The sequence below is a fragment of the Anser cygnoides genome, chromosome 4 (assembly GCF_040182565.1).
Source record: "Anser cygnoides isolate HZ-2024a breed goose chromosome 4, Taihu_goose_T2T_genome, whole genome shotgun sequence".
NCBI classification, from domain to species: Eukaryota; Metazoa; Chordata; class Aves; order Anseriformes; family Anatidae; genus Anser; species Anser cygnoides.
The window spans coordinates 30,563,615-30,584,253 of NC_089876.1; the positions used below are offsets into that span (position 1 = coordinate 30,563,615).

At 40.7% G+C, this 20,639-nt stretch overlaps 1 protein-coding gene across 1 annotated transcript; it reads left to right on the plus strand.

The window, feature by feature from the left end:
* Nucleotides 1–299: 299 nt before the first annotated feature.
* On the plus strand, nt 300–5,133 carry LOC106041915 (alveolar macrophage chemotactic factor-like). The gene is made up of 4 exons (XM_013190614.3): nt 300–426; nt 2,280–2,406; nt 2,559–2,642; nt 3,299–5,133. The coding sequence occupies exons 1-4, from the start codon at nt 306–308 to the stop codon at nt 3,321–3,323; spliced, it is 357 nt and encodes a 118-aa protein (XP_013046068.2). The 5' UTR covers nt 300–305; the 3' UTR covers nt 3,324–5,133.
* Nucleotides 5,134–20,639: the final 15,506 nt, after the last annotated feature.

Genomic DNA, 20,639 nt, shown 5'->3' on the forward strand with positions numbered 1-20,639 from the left:
TCCACTGATTCCACTGTGCTCGCTTCTGAATGACACTGCTGAAAGTAAAAGAGGGCAAGGCACACAATGTTCAACCCTATAAAGAAAGCATTTTAGTATCTTACTGTTTTCTTGGAATTAAAGGAATCAGAGCAAGCCCAGTGGCTTCAGCTTGCTGCTCGCTTACAGGTATGTTAGCAGAAGCTGTTTCATCTCAGATTTTCCCACTACTTCTTCTGGTTGTGGCAAAAGGCAGGAGCGAGAGCAATTCCATCTGTATGTACTTGTGCCTGCAAAGCAAATCCTGCAGCAGTGTCAGCAGTCCCATGTGGGTCTGGAGGCAGCCGAGTTTGTTTTCAGTTCACCATAAGAAGGCACAGAGAGCAGTCATGGATACCAAGATTGCAATCTCCCTTCTGATTCTTGCTTTTATGGGCAACTTTCCTGGTAAGAAAATTGAATTTATCTTCCTTTATATTTCAATTCTTCTGCAATATGATTGAACTAAACAATATTTTCAAGGTGTGTAGGACTTCCAAACTCACACTGTCTTCAAGGTAGCAGGTCAAGATAAAGATATCCACAAACTGTCAGAGTGAGCCTATTTCTTGTCTCCTATTATTCTTCTGCTAGTAGAGATGCACTAACATTGAAAATTTGTCCCTTAAATATTCTGAGAAAAATGAGATTAGAACCAAGGCTTGAGAAATTATATCCTGCGATAACTGTGGCGTGTTTCATCACTATGACTTTTCACGCTGTTTTTATAATAACAGCCCCTGAGTTTAAAGCCTGGAATATTCAACTTAATTTGAGTTAATCTATTTCTAATCAACACCAATCTGTTAAAGCTCTTCCCGGAGAAGCATGAGGGTAAACAAAAGCAAAGTCTGCTGGGATAGTCCAGAAAGTATTTTGTGGGCAGAAAGTTTGCCAAGTTTAGGGGTCTGGAATGCTCCCAAGCCTCAGCACCATGGAAGTCCATGCATCCTGGCTTCACGTTGGGATGGCACACGTACAGTCTCTCCTGGGCCAGAACAGAGCTGGATAAGCTATGACCAATCTCCAGGCTGGACAGCTGGTTAACAGGATGCCAGTATCATCATACACATCCATGGTGAAGCTCTGGCACCACCTTTGGAAACTTATTTTCTTCTGTTGAGCCCAAAGAAGAAAAGATGCTGCTGCTATGCAGTGACGCTCTGTGCTTCCTGGTGTTTGACTTTCAAGCGCCTTTGTTTCTGCTTTCTGTCAGGTAGGGAGGGAGGTGTTGGTCAGCCAAAAGAACCACTGGAGGATTCAGCTGGCCAGAAGATAAGTGAAGAAGGGAAATAGGTGGATGATCGTATCAAGGTACAAGAAGTAGCACAGGGTGAGGTAAAGGGCAGAGCTGTATGGTATTAAGGGATGTAAATACTATCCACAGTAACAGACAACTGGTGAACTGAATGGGATTTCAGCTTCTGTGGCCCTGCTCATCTCAGTAAGAGTCTCTGTCCTCCCACCACCATCTGTTTATCTGGAGCTTATCTTTGCTGCTCGTTGATGCTGCCCTGAAAAGTACTGAGCCTCCCTTTCAAATATATTCCACAGTTCAAGTGTCAGGAATTGCAGGCTGCAGCTCTAGCTTGCCTTAGCAGGAAAAATGAAGAAATGTGAGAGCTGTGATTGTACACTTTAACCCTGTGCTGTCTGACCTGAAAACAGGAACATATCCCGGTGTCCGCCGGGAGCTGGGAGGGTGGAGCTGGGAGAGCTCTGGGCTTTATGGCTTGTGATCCTGGGAAATTCCATCACCTTTCTGTGCCCAATCTTTAAAGCTGGGCTAACATTTTTCTTGCTTTGCTATGGAAATGGGGGGCTGGAAGGACTGTCAGGCAACAGCAGATCCGTGGACTTGGGAGCTGTAGGGAATGTGTCACAATTCAATTAAACTTCATCCCAAAGCCAGTTAGATTTCCTGCTCCTACTACTTACACCACATGGCTTCCTCTGCAGCCTGATTCTGAGGCCAAGCTTCTAAGCTAAATACGTTTGTGGCTCTCTCACACCAGGTGCCAATGCAGAAATTTAGCCCAAACAGGTTTCACCTCCAGGCTGTATTCATGAAGAGCAGCCTTCGGCCTCTTTGGCTAGCTTCTTCTTCCTCTCCTAAGACAGGGCCCCCAAACTTGCCGTAGCCTTTCACTGTACTTGATATTGTGAGATGCCAAGAGAATTGTGGCAGCAACAGGAGCTTATTCATTGTTACCTGTGCAAAGTCTGCAGACATTATGAGCTTCCCTTTCCTTTCCTCTCAGAGATGATGCTGGCAGCGGAGCTGCGGTGTCACTGCATCCGGAACGTCAGACGATTAATGCTGCCTATGCACCTGGCCAACGTGGAAATCATTCCCAAGGGCCCCCACTGCAAGGCTGTGGAAATCATGTAAGTAAAGTCAGCAGGTGATGGAAGGCACGGCTTGTAAACGCTGAAGAGTTGGCAGCCCTTAAGCTTGAAACCTTCAGCCTTGTCTGTGTCCTCCGCCTGCCTCTTCTGGTGCTAACATTAATTAAAGTGAAATGTTTGTTCCATTGCAGAGCAACACTGAAGAACAGCCAGCAAATCTGTTTAGATCCCCAGGCAAAATGGGTGAAGATGATAATTAACAGGATTCTACACAGGTAGCTGTCAGGATTACCTAGTAACTGGAATTATTCCACCAAAGGGCATGTTTTCTCTGGTAGAAACATCAATGTGAGGGCAATGTTTGGCACTCCGTCTCTGAGAGCCATTTGAGAAATGCAAGGCTAGGAATAAGGAAGGACTAGAATTAGTCGATCTTTGGACAAGGCAGAAACAAGGCTTACTGGATATATCTCTGTAATTTAAAGCAAACAACCACACTAAACGTTATCCATCCCGTATTTCAAATGAGTATGTTGGTCTAGGATTCCTCGGGCTTGCGTTCAGATCCACAATGCCACGGGCAATGTTTGGGCTTTCTGGAGGGATAGCCTCGGTAGAGATACGAGAGCACTGCTCAGCACTGCCTTACTGGTCACTAGGACAAGCTTCTCTTGTGTCTGTGGATGGATGCATCTCCTCAGAGATAAATTGCACGCAACAGCTATCTAGGGAACCTTAGTGTAGAATAGTTGCAAGTGACTTCCCACCAGTGCAACTTAAACCTACAATCAACTAAAAAGAAACAAAAAAGAAAATAATTACTTTTTTTTTTTTTCTACCAGGAGTGAGTGTTTTTTACTGTTCTTGATGTCTGTAAATTAATCTCACTGTGTTGTGCCTTCTATCATTCATTACAATGTCTGCATTGCAGCTCAGCCAAGAAACAGCATCAGTAAAGAAAAGAGAGGCATCTCTGCAAACAAGCAAAAGCTGCACGGAAATGCCAGTAGCCTTTCAGTGTCTCCAGGGCTAGGTATTCATCATCTTACTTTAATTTTTTCTGTCCTCACTTCTATCCATGCACAAACTGTTTATTTTCAAAAGGAAACTGCTGGGCTCAGTAGGCTGCCACAACACAAGCAAGCTCTCATATTTTATCACAAAATTTTACACTGTGCTTAACCGCAGAGCATTTAAAGCAATATCCTAGCCAAACCCTAGCCTAGCATCGCATCGGTCAGCTGGAAACACCTGCACAGGTTTAGCTACACCAAGGATGTGGATGTCACCGAACTGGTGGTAATACCAAGTCATCTGTAAGCTTCAAACCATCTGTAAGCTTCATTCAGAAGGACTACAGAGTAGGGTTTTGCCTAGTTTAAGAAAGCTGTAGTTTTCAAACTAATGAGGAATTAACCAAAGGAGATTCTTAGTGAATGTATTAAAAAGAAGGAGGGAGAGAGAGATAGAGGAAAAAAGGAATTTCTTGATATCAGTAAGCAGCTTGCTTAGAGGCAATATGATCAATTGAAGTGAAATAAATGCTGTAAGATTTTAGTGTTTAAAACCTATTTTTTTGGTCTCATGGTCATTAAATACATCTCTAACCTTAAAACCATAGTCATAGCTATTTTGGTTTTTGTCCATGCATGACTGCAATAATACTGTCAGTTTCGAAAGGGTTCTTCTCTATAAAAGGTTTTTAGGTTTTCAGAAGCCATCCATTCAAATGTAAAGAAAATGTGTATGAAATATCTTAATGTTTCAAATATGCTCAGAGTTTTGCCACCTGCAAACCATTGTGAGGCTTTATTCATAATGCACCAGGGGCTGAAATGTAAAACAAAATTTATAATAAATACAAGACCGTGTATAATTTTCTGAATTGCTGTGCCTGTTCTTACAGGGAAAAAATAGATTTTACATTTATTTTCAGTATGGAAAGACTTGGTGAAATGCATTTAAATAACATATTTGAATACTATCTTGTTTTCAAAGTGAGAAGTACCCTTTCCCCATCTGAACACAGATGCATTTTTGGTTCTTGTGTATGTAAGAGATCATGATATTGTCACTGAATACTAACACTGTTGGTCTCCAAACACAGCTGAGAGCTCACTTCTCAGCTGTTTAGCATGAGGGGCTATTTAAGGTCTATCTGACTACTCAATAAAGGAAAGAACAAAACAAAACAAAAGAACAGGTTTGCCACTAAGACTTACATGTAAATGTAATTGAAAAGATAGCTCAGCAAGAATAATTTTTTTCCAAATATACTGAAAAATATGCTGATCTAGTCAATTAGTTAGAAGCAAAATTGTTGATACTTTCATCAGTATTTGGATTAAAAGAATATTTCTTTCAGCTTTACTGAACATGAGGCAGCTTTCTGATCAGTTTAGTTTGCCAAAAGCACATGTTGGTACATGGAGCACATATTCACATTGCAGTAGGAGTTGTTAGTGAAAAATGTTTGATAAACACAGTTTTGTGTCATTCTGTGCACCCAAAACTGCTATCTTGGATTCCAGTTTTTATCTCTGCAGACAGCCAGTGACTGCAGTGACACAGAAGATTAATACAGCATAACTATGACACAGAGACAGCAAGTGAATCTCCTTCCAAGCCCGTAAGAAACAAAAACACATCCGATACCAGATGTTGCTTCACCTCTCTGGGACATCATCTTAAAAAGATTTAATTAAGGTCTCTGCCCTCACATCTGCCATTGGAAAGATTCTTGCAGATACTTGAAAAGTTCTTCTAACTTCCAATGTACTTTCACCCAGCACTGATGCAAAATCTCTTGATGTTTTTCCATTTCAATCCTGCTGCATAAATAGATTTTTCCCATTAAGGTACCTGCAAAAAGTCCCCATAGCTCCTCTCGACAATGTAAACCCATTTCATCTCTTTGCAGAATATGAAGTCTTCTAGGCACTCTCAGAGTTCTTCCCTGTGACTTCTTTGATTTAAGCTAATCTTTCTTGCACATAAATAATAATCTTCTAGATAAAATCTTCATCTTGCCATGAAATGATGATGCTGATTTTAAAAACACAGTTTGTTGTGGTTGTTTTCCTGGCATTTTATTTGTTGTAGATGGTCATCCACACATAACAGACCTTTGTAAACAGTCTGCCTTACAAAGATCATTGATGTGAATGAAAACAAGGCTTATTTTTATGATGCAAGACAGGATGTAGGCAGAGAGCTGCAATATTCCTTTGAGATGTGGCTTAACTCTCAGGGAAAGAACTTCTGGTCTCTGTGATGGTAAATGAAATGTGTCAAGAAGCAGAAAAACAATTCTGTGGCAAATCTTTTGGTCTTTCAGCAGCTGTGACAAAAAAAATGTTGCACTCCAGCCTAAAAGTGACACAGCTACAGGCATATTTTTAGCATTCGATGGGATATGAGAATTAGAATCCTAGAATATCCTGAGCTAAGAGGTACGCACAAGGATCGTGTCACTGCTCCCAGGGAGCAGAGCTCAGCGCCTGCCCCTCCACTCCCCTCGGGAAGAAGCTGCAGGCTACCATGAGGTTGCACGTCAATCTCCTCTTCTCTAAGCTGAAAGTGGGGGACAAACCTCTTATTGAAATGAGAAGAGCAGGAGGGAGCTCTCCTCATTTCAGTTCTTGTGTTCCAGAAATAGAGGGTGTGCTTCAGATACCCTCTATTTATGAGGACTTCTGAGAAAAAAAACATGAGAAAAAGTCCATTTTCATATAGGTACTCTTGGTACTGGCTGCCGTCTTGAGCTCTTTGCCCTTGATAACGCAGCCAGTGGGATGGAAAGGTGTTTGCTCTATGGCAATGTCAAGGAAAACAATCTGCATTTTATGAGACACTGCAGCAAAGTCACAAAACTTTGTCCCTTTAGTATTTTGTGACCTTCATAGCAACAGCGGCCTTTTGGTGATCAGTTACATAAAAAGGAGGGATGTCCAAATGACAAAATTATGTGGTCATAAATAAAATATGTTGGAAAAAGTACAAAAGCAACTGAAGCATTAAGACCTTAGAGGGGTATTTCTTTAAAACTAGATATTCCAATAGGATGAGCAGCTGACATGCAGATCAAGCCTCTATTACACCTGAACCTTAACACCTCCAGATTGCACAGAAGACAAAAACTGCAGCCCTGAAGTGAACTGGTAAGAAGGCCAATTCACAAACCCAAACCCAGACCTCTACATACCTAGCGGATCTGAAAATACACTGAAAAATTCCACAAAAATGCTTTTGGTTACCCTCCAAGGTGAAAGCAAAACATCAGAAGGTCCACATCTACTGTTTTCACATAGTGATGCCAACAATTTAGTGGCTGAAAGGATACATAAAACGTGCCTCAAGGAAACAGCTGAGTAGTCAAGGTCAACTTAAACCGCAGACAAAGTAGTACTTGTCTGGAAGAAGCGTGCTGGGGACAGTAGCAAGGCCCGGGGTCTGTTTCCTGGAAGGTCAGGCAAGCTGCTGAAAGAGAAACAGAGTGTGCAGGACTGACAGCTACTGGAGGGGGAGGACTTCCCACCCACAGCGCTCAGCAAGGCATAGCAAGCTTTTTGCCAGGGTTACCCCAAGCTCTTTGTCTGCCTACAACATCCCCTTTCCTTCCCCTAGCAAGACCCTCCTGGCCCAGTTCCAGTCCTGGTTCCTCTTCCTTAGGACAGCAAAAATCAGTTCTGTTTACATGGCTGAGAAGCCTTGAACTGGTTCTGCAAGGATTTCACCGTACTGTGAGGAGGCTGTACTTAGGAGAATAAGTTGGAGATATACATGTACAAATACCAGCAATGCCTAAATTAAAATAAAACAAAAAAACAACAACAAACCCACAACACTATAGGAACGCACTAGCATGACCTGCAATATGTAACACAAACCATTTCCCTGAAGTCAGCACACAAGCTGCCAAGCATCACTCCACACGCAGCAATCACCCCGGAGAGGATGAGTGAGAGTTGGCAGTGTTGATGGCACTTTGATCATCATGCAGCTGTTGCATTGCAAATGAGAACAGGCACAAGCTACAGTTTTGAAACACCCAGGTTTCAAAGAACTGGGAGGTGATCTGGCTAACAGTGGGAGGCAGAGAGCAGGAAGGGCATCAGTCTGTCTGTACAGTAAACGTAGATAAGGTTCAGAGGATGATAAGGATTATGGGATGGGAAACGACCAAGCAGAATATGCCTCTTCAGCCTGGAAAAGAGATGTGACAAAATTTTGTAATGTTGCAAATAGCATGCATAAAGTGAACAAGGAAGTCACTGCTTTCAATCTAAAAGAAAAATGGCCAAAAAAATGAAGGCAGCCAGTGGCAGGTTCAGGAGAAACTAAAGGAATGTGTTCTCCTTACATCTAATTGTTAAGCTGTGGGATTCTTTGCTACACTAATTTGTGGATACTAGATGTTTACAGGGGGTCAGACAGTGATTAAGCAAATTCATCACTGAAAATCCTATAAGGTTTACTCAACACAAAGATGCTCTCTTTGGCTCAAGAAGTTCTTCAGCTGCAAATTCTTGACATCTAGAAAAATACAGAGGAATATTAAAAGTGTAAAGTATCTTTATATGTTTTCCCTATTCTTTCCTAAGCATGCCTTACTGGTCACTGTGGGTGTCAAGATACTGTTCTAGATGAACCTGTAATGAGATGGTGATGCAGCTGCTCTTCTGCTTTTGTCCTAAGGCTATTGAAATGCCATGACATTTACAGGATACTTGTCAGCTTGCGTGTGAAGAGCTCAAAAAATCTCCCCTATACACCTACGGAAATGAAACAGGCAATAAAACAAAGCAGTTTGTTTCACAAAGTATGCTGAGTCAATCTTACAATCCTCATGCTGCTGATTTCATATTCTAGATTGGCCATATGAATGGCAATGTCAGCATGAAAAAAAGGAAACTATAGTTTCCACTGTGGAAGGATGACTTAGAAACACCACAGCATGATGAGGAAGAATGAAAATAATCTGAAAGATTGCACCATTACTGTGCACAGGAACCGTGTTAGGACTGGTGCATAAATTCTCCTTGAATTAATCATGTCAAGTAAACTACAGAAAACATACAATTTCAGAAACTTCTTCCACTGATCTGAATTGAGTTTTCTTGTTCCTGGAACCAGCATGCAGTTCAGTATGGTTTATTCGATTGACAGACACATCTATCAGCCTTGAAATGCATTGCCTAATCACCTCTGGAATAGTTTTTCTGCCTTCTTCTGAAGAAATGTCAGGAAGGAGAAACCAGAGGAGATAAAATGTTATCCTCAACAGCACAGAAAAGTCTTCTGAGGCTTGTTTCCTATGTGACTATCAGATGTGGAACACAAAGAATGTTTTTCCAAGTCAGATGAACAAACAACAGCTGGGTCCAGAAGGCCAGAAGGGGATACTTTGCCTGATAAAAGTAACTTCTATTTAATTCTTCAGTATTTGAGATTCTTAGTACTGCAGATCCTTAGGACATTGGTAATGCCCTTATTGCCTTCAACTATTTTGTTGTTGTTGTTGTTTTTGGTTTTTTTTTGTGGGAAAGACCTAAGTATATGAAAACTTGGAGTCATCTCTGCCAACATGTGTCAAGTAAGAGGAGAAGGACTTCTCGTGTATGTTCCTGGATTGTACTTCTAAATGTGTAGCCCCCATTGAATGAGGACTCAGAACTTGATGGCCTGTTGTTTTGTCCTCTGTTCCTTAGAAGGGGAAGAGGGATTTCACCCTGGCACTTCCATTGCCCCTGCAGTCATAGCAGATAGAAGAAACCTCTCTGTCTCTATGAAGAATCCAACGAGTCCATCAAGTCCAACCTTCAACCTGACCTACTGCATCCAATCACTAACAAATTGTCTGTATTCAGACTGACACCATCTCAGGGTACCTTTTCCATCTGCCCTTTCTCAGTAATAAAGTTGTCACTGACATGAAACCATCAAAAAGCAAGGCCAAGTTATGAGATCATATTGGTCCTGAGTAAATTGGCATGGAGAATGAAAACAATTAGCCAGAGCTCCCTGGACACTCACTACTTAAATATTAACACCAAATGGTGCCAGCAGAAAAATATACATTACACCACGCTGCCAACAGGGATATTTAGGAGCCTGAAGTATGGCACCACTCATGTACCACTATATTTTTTTTTTAACAGGAAGGTAGCTGCAGAGTCTGATTTCTGCACTTCTCCCAGCATTCTTGTTCTTGTCCCTAATGCCAAGTTGATGTAAGACTGGACATCAGATTGAACACTGCTGTGGGAGCATGCCTGTGAGTGCATAGTACCAGGGTGAGATCACATTCAGACCAGACTAGCTGAAATCCATGTTGTAAAGCCATATTCAGGATGTTGCATCCTCTTTTGTTTTGCACTCTGTGCCACCTTTGGATAACTTGAGGCTTTAATAATATGAGCTACTTTATGATTCTTGTGAATTACGGGAGAAATTGCTCTATGAAAAAACAGGACTAAGCGGTCACCAGAAGATTTCTGAATTCAAAAGGCTTAGCATGTTGACTGCAAGGCTAGTAAATTATGTGCAAATGAATGAGGTCAGCATTCTGAAATGGATCCAGTTAATGAGAATGAAAGCACCAATAATTCTAGAAGAGAAACCCTTGCATAAGTCTTTAGATCAATACCTCAGCAAAGTTAGCTGCAGCATTTTTACCTCCTTCAATGGGCTGCATTCTAAGGTGCTCTACTTCCCAGCTACATGTTACATCCCAGCTCAAGTAATACAGGTTTCACAGAAAGAGCTGATAGGAATAGTTTCTTCGAAAAGCTGAACAGGAGATTAATGAAGATAACTGATCCAAAGAAGCTGGACAAGTTCAGACTGAAAGGAAGAGAAAGAAGGATGAGAAACCAAGAAGGAAATCTGGAAAAGAATGGAACAGTAAAGATTCCTTAAAGGGTGTGGAATCTTCCTGTTCCTGTCTGCACTGGCCTGACTAACTAGAGCATTAGTTTTGGCGCTCTAAATTGTTACCCATGTCATCATACGTCACAAGGAAATGTGCCATTCTGATGCCAGCTGTAGGAAATTATGTGGGAAATACTGATTCACTGCAAGGAAAATAGTATACTCATAAAAAGTCACCTTTCAGGCTTGGGGCATGCTGAATAAAAATAGCCCGTATGAAATTAAAATGATGAATATGCGTGTAATTCTTCATTTATACACTCAGTCAAAGTCAGAAAAGAAATGCAATTTTGGGGTTCATTTGGGATTCATTTTTACATTTTGACTTCCAGCACCCAGGGTTTGGAATGGGTACTTCTGTCCAGTGCGTCACTATGTCAGAAGGAACAAATGTCTATTGGTCTTCAAGACAAGATTTCTTGGTGATAACATCCTTATTAACTTATTGGTAACACTAATACCTTTATTAGACCAGCTACTTTAACTGGGAGGAATAAGTATTTACACCAAAAAGCCTTTGCCAGCCTGCTGTTCTACTTCCCTATATAGCAAAAATACCCAGGTTATTTAACTGTCCACTAGAGTTTTGTATTTTTGATAAAATGCCGCAGTTCAACGACAACACTGAAACCACTTCATACTGCAGGCCACATTTCTCTATATCACGTTAGTACACTGATGGAGTTCCATACTGATGTGTGCGACCAAAAAGATATTTTTCTTAGAAAACTTCAGAGCCTGCTACAATGAAGAACCAAATCTTCACTCTACAGGAGGTAAAGACCTATAATCACCTGTGGTTTAGTGATGGGGAAACTGAAGTCATAAATATCCCAGAATTTTGAGCAAGGTCTCCTCTCTTCTAATGCTGTATAACACTGAAGGACTGTCTTCCCACTTCTTCAAATCAGCAGATCAGCATTTTCAGGAATCTTTCTTACAGACACAAAAATCTGCTCTTGTCAATGAAATGAAACATTGCAGGGATTTGAATAAAAAAGTGTATTGGCAAATGTGTTCTTTGCCAATCCATTTATCCTAAACAGAACACAAAACTCTCCCACTGTTTTTTCTCTTACCATCCAGCTGAGATAAGCTTCCTACTGAGAAATACAGTAAAGCACATGACAAGACATAAATTTCCACCAAACTTCTGTTCTCACTTCTTTTTACTTTCACTTTACTCGACACAAACTTTTCTAGCAGAAGGGTTGCATGTGGGTTGCACTACAGCAAAGTCCTGCTGTTTTTGTTTTGTCACCGAGCTGTACCTTAGCACTCTTTTCTGTACAAAACTACAACAGGCCTTTGGTGGTTTCAAAAATCTTTTCTATATTATCAAAATTATTTTCACACCCTGCGAGAGAATGTTGGGTATTTAAAGGGTAGGTAAGCTAGTACTGAAGAGAAAGACTTCTCTAGAGCTCTTCTTCAGTAGCTATGCCATGACAAAGCTTGCAGTAAAAGAGTTCTTAAATCTCATGGGATTTTTCCCATGATCTGAATTGTCTACTCTTCCAATGACTTTCTGTCCTGCCCCACATGACATACAATATATCTCAGTCACAAGGTGTGAAATATTACCCTTGCATTATTAGAAAAGTCTCAAATTTCCTGTTTATACTGATATTAAACAGTAAAGTTCAACATAGAGGTTGCTTCAATGAAGTCAATAGAATTAAACTACAAGCGAACGTAACCTGCAGATGCTTTTGTCTCATGATTGCCATATATAAATACTAAATACTTGTCCCGTGAATGAACTCATCAGCATTTTCTGTGACTAGCTTACTGAACGATGGAAAATACCAGTTCTCCCTGCTTCTTTGCAATAGCAGTTTTTCATTTCAGGGTTTTTCCAAAGGCACACCCTATTTACGAGTCATCATCTCTTAAATATTAGCAAAGTTTTCCTTACATGGCACATAAATAGTAGTAATTGCAATGGTAGGAAGGCATTATATGCCTTAAACCCAGCAATGGACAGGAACTGGGTAGCAGGTTCTGATCAAGTTTGGCTGCCATCTCTCCTGACATTCTACTTTTCTGTGGGGGTTTACAGTGTTGTTAGACAAATTATTTTTGAGACTAAATTGTCCACATGCTTGCTCTGGAGGATTTTCATACGTGGAAGGTTTTAGTCACATCTTTTGATGACAGCTGAGTTGTATCTGAAAGTACAAGTACCCCCTGACACACACTTATCCCCCTGGTAATGTTGTGGTTGGATAGAAAACTAAAGATTGAAATGAGCAACATCGGAGCTGCCATGTCTTAAAGACCTACTTAGACAAAACCCTAGTCTAATGGGGAGATGGATTGCAGAATAAAGAAGAAAAATAATTATGATTTAAGATAAAAGGTTCAAAATAGCCTCAAGAACTTCCTCGAATAAATGTCATTTTTAGAAGTGATGTAAGCATATAAAAGTCTAAGCCAGACAAAAAGCCGGTTGAGTCTACATGGCTGAGTGAGCTCATGGGTTATGAACTTAAAGCATGAGCTTACTGGTATCACTAACTGATGGCAGTGATTTTGAAATACAAATGGCTTTTTCCAGTTCATACTTACCACTCTGCAAGTAAGAAAAAGCCCAGTTTCACATCTGTAACAATCCCAATACAATTAGTAATATCACAGTTATACCATTCTAGTTTGGCTTCATGCTTCTCTGTTTAGAAAAGCAAGGTGTCACTTCCAGAACAAGTAGAGTTTTTACAGTGCTATTAGACATGGACATTAAAGTTTATCATCTGTTTGGAACTTTAACACCCTTACTAACTGCACCAGGAACACCTTCGGTTGGCTCAGCATTTGAGAGTGTTGCTCTCTGAAGCTTTAGATGATTCTGTTGAAGTGCATCAATTCAAAGAGGGTCAGAATCATTCGAATTCTACATAATGGCTTACAGTTCAGAAAATAGCTATCGTCTTCTACTTTAACACCTACCCAAGAAGTTAAATAGTGTAACTGTATTTACAAAACTCAGAAACTAACAATAAAATAATCTGATTTCTCGATTTGCTATACTGACAGAGCCCATATGCTTCAACTTCAGCAACAGAACCCTGCTGTAAATATCTTGTGGTTTCAGACACTGAGAACTTATTTCCTTTCTGGCTAAGTTTATCCAGAGCAGGATAAATCACATCTATGTTATTCTTATCTTTATGTGCTTAAAACCCTTTGCTTGACATTCAGGACCTGAAGAAGCTGCAGTTCAGATTGGTTTCCTTCATGCTTCTGAAACATACATTAAAGAGTGGCATAAAAAATCTTAAGCTTTTAACTGTATAAGGAATAGAAAAAGACTTTTTCCACATCATCAAATATTTAGTTTTATCTATATTCAGAATGGTAAAAAAGCGTTGAGTCATCTAGGAACATGGAAGAAATTTACTCCCTGACTCAGTTGTGTTACTCAAATAGTAACGTGAAAGCAGATTTAAAAATAAAACGAACAAAACAGCAAACAAACAAACAAACATTATTTTGCTCAGGACAGCATTTTTGTCTAAGATAAGAAACCCTGTGCTGTCAGGAAAAGTTGCATCTTTGGTGAGGGGGTGCAGTGGAGCATGACAGCACCAACACTGCTGCTTGCATCCCTCTGGAAAGCTACCTTGGAGATTCGTGCTGCAAGAAGCCACGGCAAGGACTGCAGATCCGTAAGGAGCATTTTTATTCTGCCAGCACATCTACCTCACTTGCTGGACACAACTTATTTAAAAGCTTGTCTGCGTGTTAGGGCTTATGCTCCTATAGTTATGTTCCCAGAGCTTTTTTAGGGTGCAGTTGTGTCTGCCCTCACCTTCTCAAGAGGAAATCGAAAGGATTTTGTAAGTAGCTGTCAAATTCCAGACATTATCCACCGCTGTGCCACTACCACAAAGTTGGAAAGGCTGAAGAAAGTGAAAATAAGTCCTGTATACCACAGCTGGCTGAAGCTGAACATTGTGTAGGTGACTGATATTGTGTTTTTTAGGAAATACCCACTGTGGTCAGATTGTGTAAATTAGGTTGGTAATTGCAGAATTTTTCTAATTCATTTTCAAGGGGGATTTAAAATAAATGGCTCTTGTTCTCTCTACACACATACTATTCAACAGCTCTCTACACACATAATATTTTTAAACCAGAGAATGCACACCCATGTAAATGTGCTTGTTCATTATCGTTTATGCAAACTTATTAACCTTAATGAACATGAATTCCACAGAGTTTAATGTACCCCAACATAAAACCTTGCCCTAAATTTAACTTTACCATTCACATTTCTTAGAACTACTGGACCTCAATGCTGAAAACCCCAGCACTTTATACTTAAGACCACAAGTGGCACCAAATCATGCAGTTGACCTTAATAGAACAGCTAATTCTTTCCCAGTTCAGCTGGAGCTGTCTTGAAGGAGTTCAGCCAGTCTCCACTGCAAATTTCCCACTGTGTTTAATGGATCATTCCTGCCCACCCAAGCCAGGAACCACAGACGGCAAAATAAAAGATTCACATATCCTGCTTACATTTAAATGCAGTCAAATCATTGCCAATGTCCCTTGCAATTAAAAAAATATACTAGTTCCTAAAAGCTATTTTCTTCCTCACACCATGACTCCAACACAGAGCGCATACCACCCCCACATGAATTACACTCCTAACTTTTGCCTTGACAACCATCTTTACGCTAGCCATTCATACTTTACAAATCTCTAGCAGCAAAAAGGTCTCCTTCATACTTTATAAATCTCTAGCAGCAAAAAGGTCTCCTGGCATAAGTTTTACACGTTATCTCGCAAATCTTTCTCCACACACAGGCAGTAGTTAAGTCAGTAGGACAGAGATGAGGACAGAGGTACAGTCCAGGAGTATAGAACTGGGTCTTAGGAGTAACACCAGGGTTTTCCAAAGAGCTGAGCTGAGGGTGCACCAGTTCTTTCCAAACTCATAAGAATCATGTGAGGCCTGATACTCAGGTGTCTTACTTCAAAGCTTTTCTGTTGTAGCAAGCCCTCTTTAAAATGTAAGAGACACTCTGCGTTTTGAATCTCCTTTGGAGATAAAAACACGATTAGATGGGCATTAAGGAAAGTTACTTGTGCTGAACAGCCAGAAGAACTACTCAGTTCATTCAAAACTAGCATTCTTGCACAGAAAAGTAAATAGAGGACTTTTTTATCGCATCAACACACTCGGTTCTCTACTCTGTCCCATTTGTCTGCTACAGAGTGGATTGATTCCTGCACAAAACATTTAGATGTAGCTGTCATGCCAAATGCACACACCCTCCCTTAAACAGACACTGGGCAAAATAGAACGGCTCCCATTATTCTCTTGGATCAGTGCCACTTGCCTGGTTACTACATCTGTTGAAGCCTGATACAGCATTATGTGGTTATGACAAATACAACAATACAGAAACAATTATGAAATAAACTACACACTTCTGCTTTGTGTATCCTGCAATTTACTCATTTCTCGTTCAGTTTATTTTCACAATTACCCTTAACTGGTTTGCTTAAAAGCATTCAGGGTTTAATACACACAAATTTTATCACATGGATTTACTGTGATTGAGGCTCCACAGGGCATGCCAGAGGGATGCATGGCTGCTTGGTTTATTGCATGAGGGGCAGGAAAGCCCCAAATCCAGTCCTTTAGGTTAGAGCAACAAACATGGCTCTCCTGGGAGAGCACTGCAACAGCCCTACGAGTGTAGGAAATTCTGTTTAGAGCAATGCCACAAAAAGACATTTATACTGAAAGGCCACTAAAGCAAGTAGCCCACATTCAATCTCTTGTGTCTTAATGCCTCAGAATTACACAGATGTGCTCAGCAGCCTGATTGCAGCAAAGAGCTGGAAACCAAAGAAAGGTGGTTAATCACATAACATGTGGCTAAGTCATAGCCAAGGATGTTGCAAATAATAGGAGCTTACAAGTATCTCCTATGGATAATGTGTAGACATATGGAAAAAATAAAAAATCTAAAGACTAGCTCAGGAAGTCTGTGGAACACGAATTGTTGGCAGTAAAGGGGCAATTCTGGGAAATTCTTGCCCCACACTTGGTCTATTCTTTTCTAGAAGTAAGTTTTTAGCTACCATCAAAGGAGAGAAGGCTGGGCTGGGTGGGTCTTCCATCCCATCTGGAGTGGCTGTTCTTATGAAATTAATGTGTACTTCACTCAGCAGTCTGCCACAGTTAAGAGAAGTTGGATTTAGTCCCTCCTCATCTCTCTTGTGGAAAACAGGCACAAGTATAGGTGATGCCTTACTGTGTTGCAACACCAAAGCACTCTGTGTCTTGATAAACAAGGAGAAAACAAACCCAGGTATATAAAAAGCTGTTTCCATCACTGGCACTTGGGAACTACCACAGGTAAGCAACCTCCATCCCCAACCTTGGCAGCACCAATCCACATCCATGAATATGCTGCGTGTTCTCCTGCCTTCTGCCCCACCATTCCTTTCCTGCAATTCACAGGTGACCTGAGATTTCTGCTCCTTCTCCACACCCTTGAGAAAGTCCTGCCTGTACTGGCCACCACTCAACAGACTTTAGTGCATCACTGTCCTGTTAGCAACGCTGTCTCAGAAGTAGCACAAATTCCAGACAGAGCTACATGCAGTTTCACTTAACCACTCAACTTTGCCATTTGCAAAATCACAAGTCTCCACGGCAGAATTTTTACTTTGACTACCTGGTACACATCAAAGAGTGGGGCAAAAAATCTGCCAACAACCAGTTTCCCTAAAGAGCTGACAGAGGTAATTTACCACTTGGAACAGCTGCTAGTTTGTATGCTGTTTTTGAAAATTGTGGATCAGTGAAGACTGCTGCAATTCTTCCCTCCTTCTCTATGTCGTATGTTTTCTTCACATACAAGCTAATCTACTAAAACACCAATGGAAATATATGTTCTTGTGCAACCCTGGACTTTTGCCTCCCACCCAACTTGCAGCATGGGACTACATTGCCCAACAATAAATGCTAGGAAAACAAGACATAAAAAGCCTCCCTTTTTTTCAAACTCTCCATGCGACCTAGGACCTTCTGTCATCAGTTCTTGCAACTCTAAAAGTACTAAGCATAAAGAAGGATAAGCCTGACAGTACTCTCCAAACTTCAAATATATGCCTATGGATAGTCAAACACACAGTCACATTAAGCCTAATTTTGCAAATTAAAACTGGATTGAACCCTTGCAGCTGTTTTTCATGGCATGAAACGTGGAACTGGAAGGAGGGTTTCCATTTAAAGTTCCAGCTTTGGGTGATTACTGTGATAGTCTTTGCACAGTTTTGTAATAAGCCTGATTAGCTGAAAAAAAAATATATATTTCAAGGAACAGCTAGGAAATTGTTTTGTTATCCATAGTTGCAGACTCTGGAAGCAGAATACTTTGAGAAATTAGAAATTACTTACTCTAGAGGAGTACTCAAAGATGGTTACTGCTACCATATGAATCATCGAATCATTTCGGTTGGAAGACATCTTCAAGGTCATCAAGTTCAACCTGGCCTACCGAGTCCCATCACCAAACCATGTCCCTTCGTGCCATGACCACACATCTCTTAAATACCTCCAGGATGGGGACTCCACCACTTTGCCTGGGCTCCCCTTCCAATCCCTAGCCACCCTCTCCATGATGAAATTCCTCCTAATATCCAATCTTAATCTCCCCTGGCACTACTTGAAACCATTTCCTCATGTCCCATCACTTGTCACCTGAGGAAAGAAACTTACACTCTCCTTGCTGCAACCTCCTTCCACCTAGTTGTAAAGCCTGATGAAGTCTCACCTCAACCTCCTTTTCTCCATACTAAACAACTCCACCCCCCTCAACCACTCCTCATAACTCTTCTCTTCCAGTTTTTTTCACCAGCCACATTGCTTTTCTTTGCACAGCCTCAAGTAACTCAGTGTCCCTGTAGCGAGGAGCCCCAAACTGAACACAGTATTCACGATGCAGTCTCACCAGTGCCACGTACAACAGGACAATCACTTCCCTAGTCCCACTGGCCACACTATTCCCGATGCAGGCCAGGATGCCATCGGCTTTCTAGGTTACCTGAGCACACCACTTGCTCCAGTTCTGAAAAATAAATGCTGAGTTTGCAGCACTTAAAATTGCTTCAAATTTGCATTTCAGAGTTTTCATCTGAAGGTAAAAACAATTTAAAAATAGCAAATAGCTGGTAACTGTTGTACCTGTACATGAATCAGAAACAAAATAAAGACATTTTCTGTTATTTTCACTGTGGGGATGGAAACTAGGAGAAATTAGAGACAGAAACAATCTTGGAAATTAGTGAGTCCATCTCTCTGCCAAGAGCGAATTGAGAAGTAATCCTCCATAGCTACTCCAGCCACTCCCAAGATAATTAACTATAGAGCACTGCTAACACTATTTTGGCTGGAGTTAAGAGGTTGGTTTTGGTTTCTGTGTTCCTGAACTAAGCCGTGTTCCCTGGAAATGGGATGTTAAGTCAGAAGGTAGAGAGGTTTCAAAAGCATGTGGCACACTGTAGCTATCACCTGGTTTTAGTTAACTTCTTTTCCTTTTTAAGCCATGAAGTTAATTCCCAGCCAATTGTTTTTCCTTGCCTCTTTGGAGCCTTCCCCCTCAGCACAGTAAGTCTTTGTCATAATGTGTCTGTTCTCTGTAATGACCTCTGTAGGAGGCCAGGATAATTTCTTGTAAAGAACACTCTATTTAGCCTTAAAAATAGAGGGATGCCTGCTTCCGTGAAGATGCATTCATCCTCTTCAACACAGAAAGTATCTCCCAAAATGAGCTGAACAGCACGTAGAAACTCACTTGACAAACCAGCAACAATTATTATAGGCTTTGGTTTTTGCTTTTTTTTTTTTGCCAGTACTATTTCAGTGAAGTAGCAAAACACATTCTCAGTGAAGGCCTTGTAGTTAAAGGGGTTTCCTTTCCAGAGTCAGGCTAAACAAAAAAAGCAGGTTCTTATGCTCTGCACAGAAATGGTTTTGCACAGAGAAGATAAAACATCTTTGTTTTATATGTGAAACAGGTGGCATCATAAGCAAAAGTCATCCACTAACCTAAGAGAGTTATACTAAGGATAAATTTGTCCTTATCTTTCCTGATTGGTGCGTTGGCATAAATATGACTTTTCAGCCCAGCCCAGAGGTTCCTTAGTAATCATCTTACCTGCTAGCAGCACAGCTTTACTTCTGATACCTACCCGAAATATGTAATCTCAGGTACGATGCTGTACTTGATGCCTATATTTGTTGCTCCTCATTAATGGATTGTTGATAATTGTTTCTAGGATGTTTTGCATACATTCTTCTATAACTTTTATTATATTGGTGACCTTTCAATAAAGTGCTGGATTCATATCAGTTTCCAGAAAAACGCTGTTTCTGTAGTACCTAGACAATAAATATGATATACCCCACACCAGCTAATTTTATTTCAAGAAGTTGGCTACTCCTCTCCTCCTCATTGAATATTAACTTTAAATTAAGTCTAAATCTAAATTAAAGTGGCAAATAGTCCAGTTTGAAGAACAAGGAAAATCTAATTATATTAATGAAGTTTTTTTAAAAATACAGAGAAAGAAAAAAAATGTAGATCCTGAGAAACACACTGATTACAGACTTGCTCTTAAAAGACCAATTTATTCATTGTCCAGCCATTTTTGTGTAATATACCAGATTGCACCTTGATTTTGACCAGTGTTTTCTGCTTTCCAGGAACAGTGCACTCATCATAAGTGTATTAAACCATATTTCTACTACCATGCAATCATTTAAGATAGACCTCATTTTTTTTTAACACTTAAAGCAAAGCAGAACATTACAAGAAATTTCTTCATAAGCTTTCTCCCATGCCCTTCTCTCAAAGAGAGAACACCCAAGTTCAGCTGCACATATTCATAGATTCTTTTAAGTGCTTTCCTGTAATTCTCCTGGTGATCACAGACAGCTGCCAGCACACAAGCTCTCCAACAGTGATGCACCCAAATCCCTTGGTCCCTGGACTCCGATTTATCAATCCCCATCAGCACATCAAGGTATCTTCCAAAAAGAAGAGTGCTCAGAGATTAACTTGGCAATGCAATTCTAATCTGCCTGTGTCTTTCTGCAGCCCCCACCCACCACAGTATTTGTATTTTTTTCCCAGATAGCTTTAAGCCATTTGCAGCCCTGTTCATCATGTTTGATCAGCTACTCACCTCAGCCATAAAGACCAGCATTCTGCTGCGCATTCAGAAGGAAACACCTCTCAGCCCTCAGAAATGAAACATGAGAAGGGACCATCTGTCCTTGCCTGAAAGGAAAAAGAATAGTCAGCAATGGAATT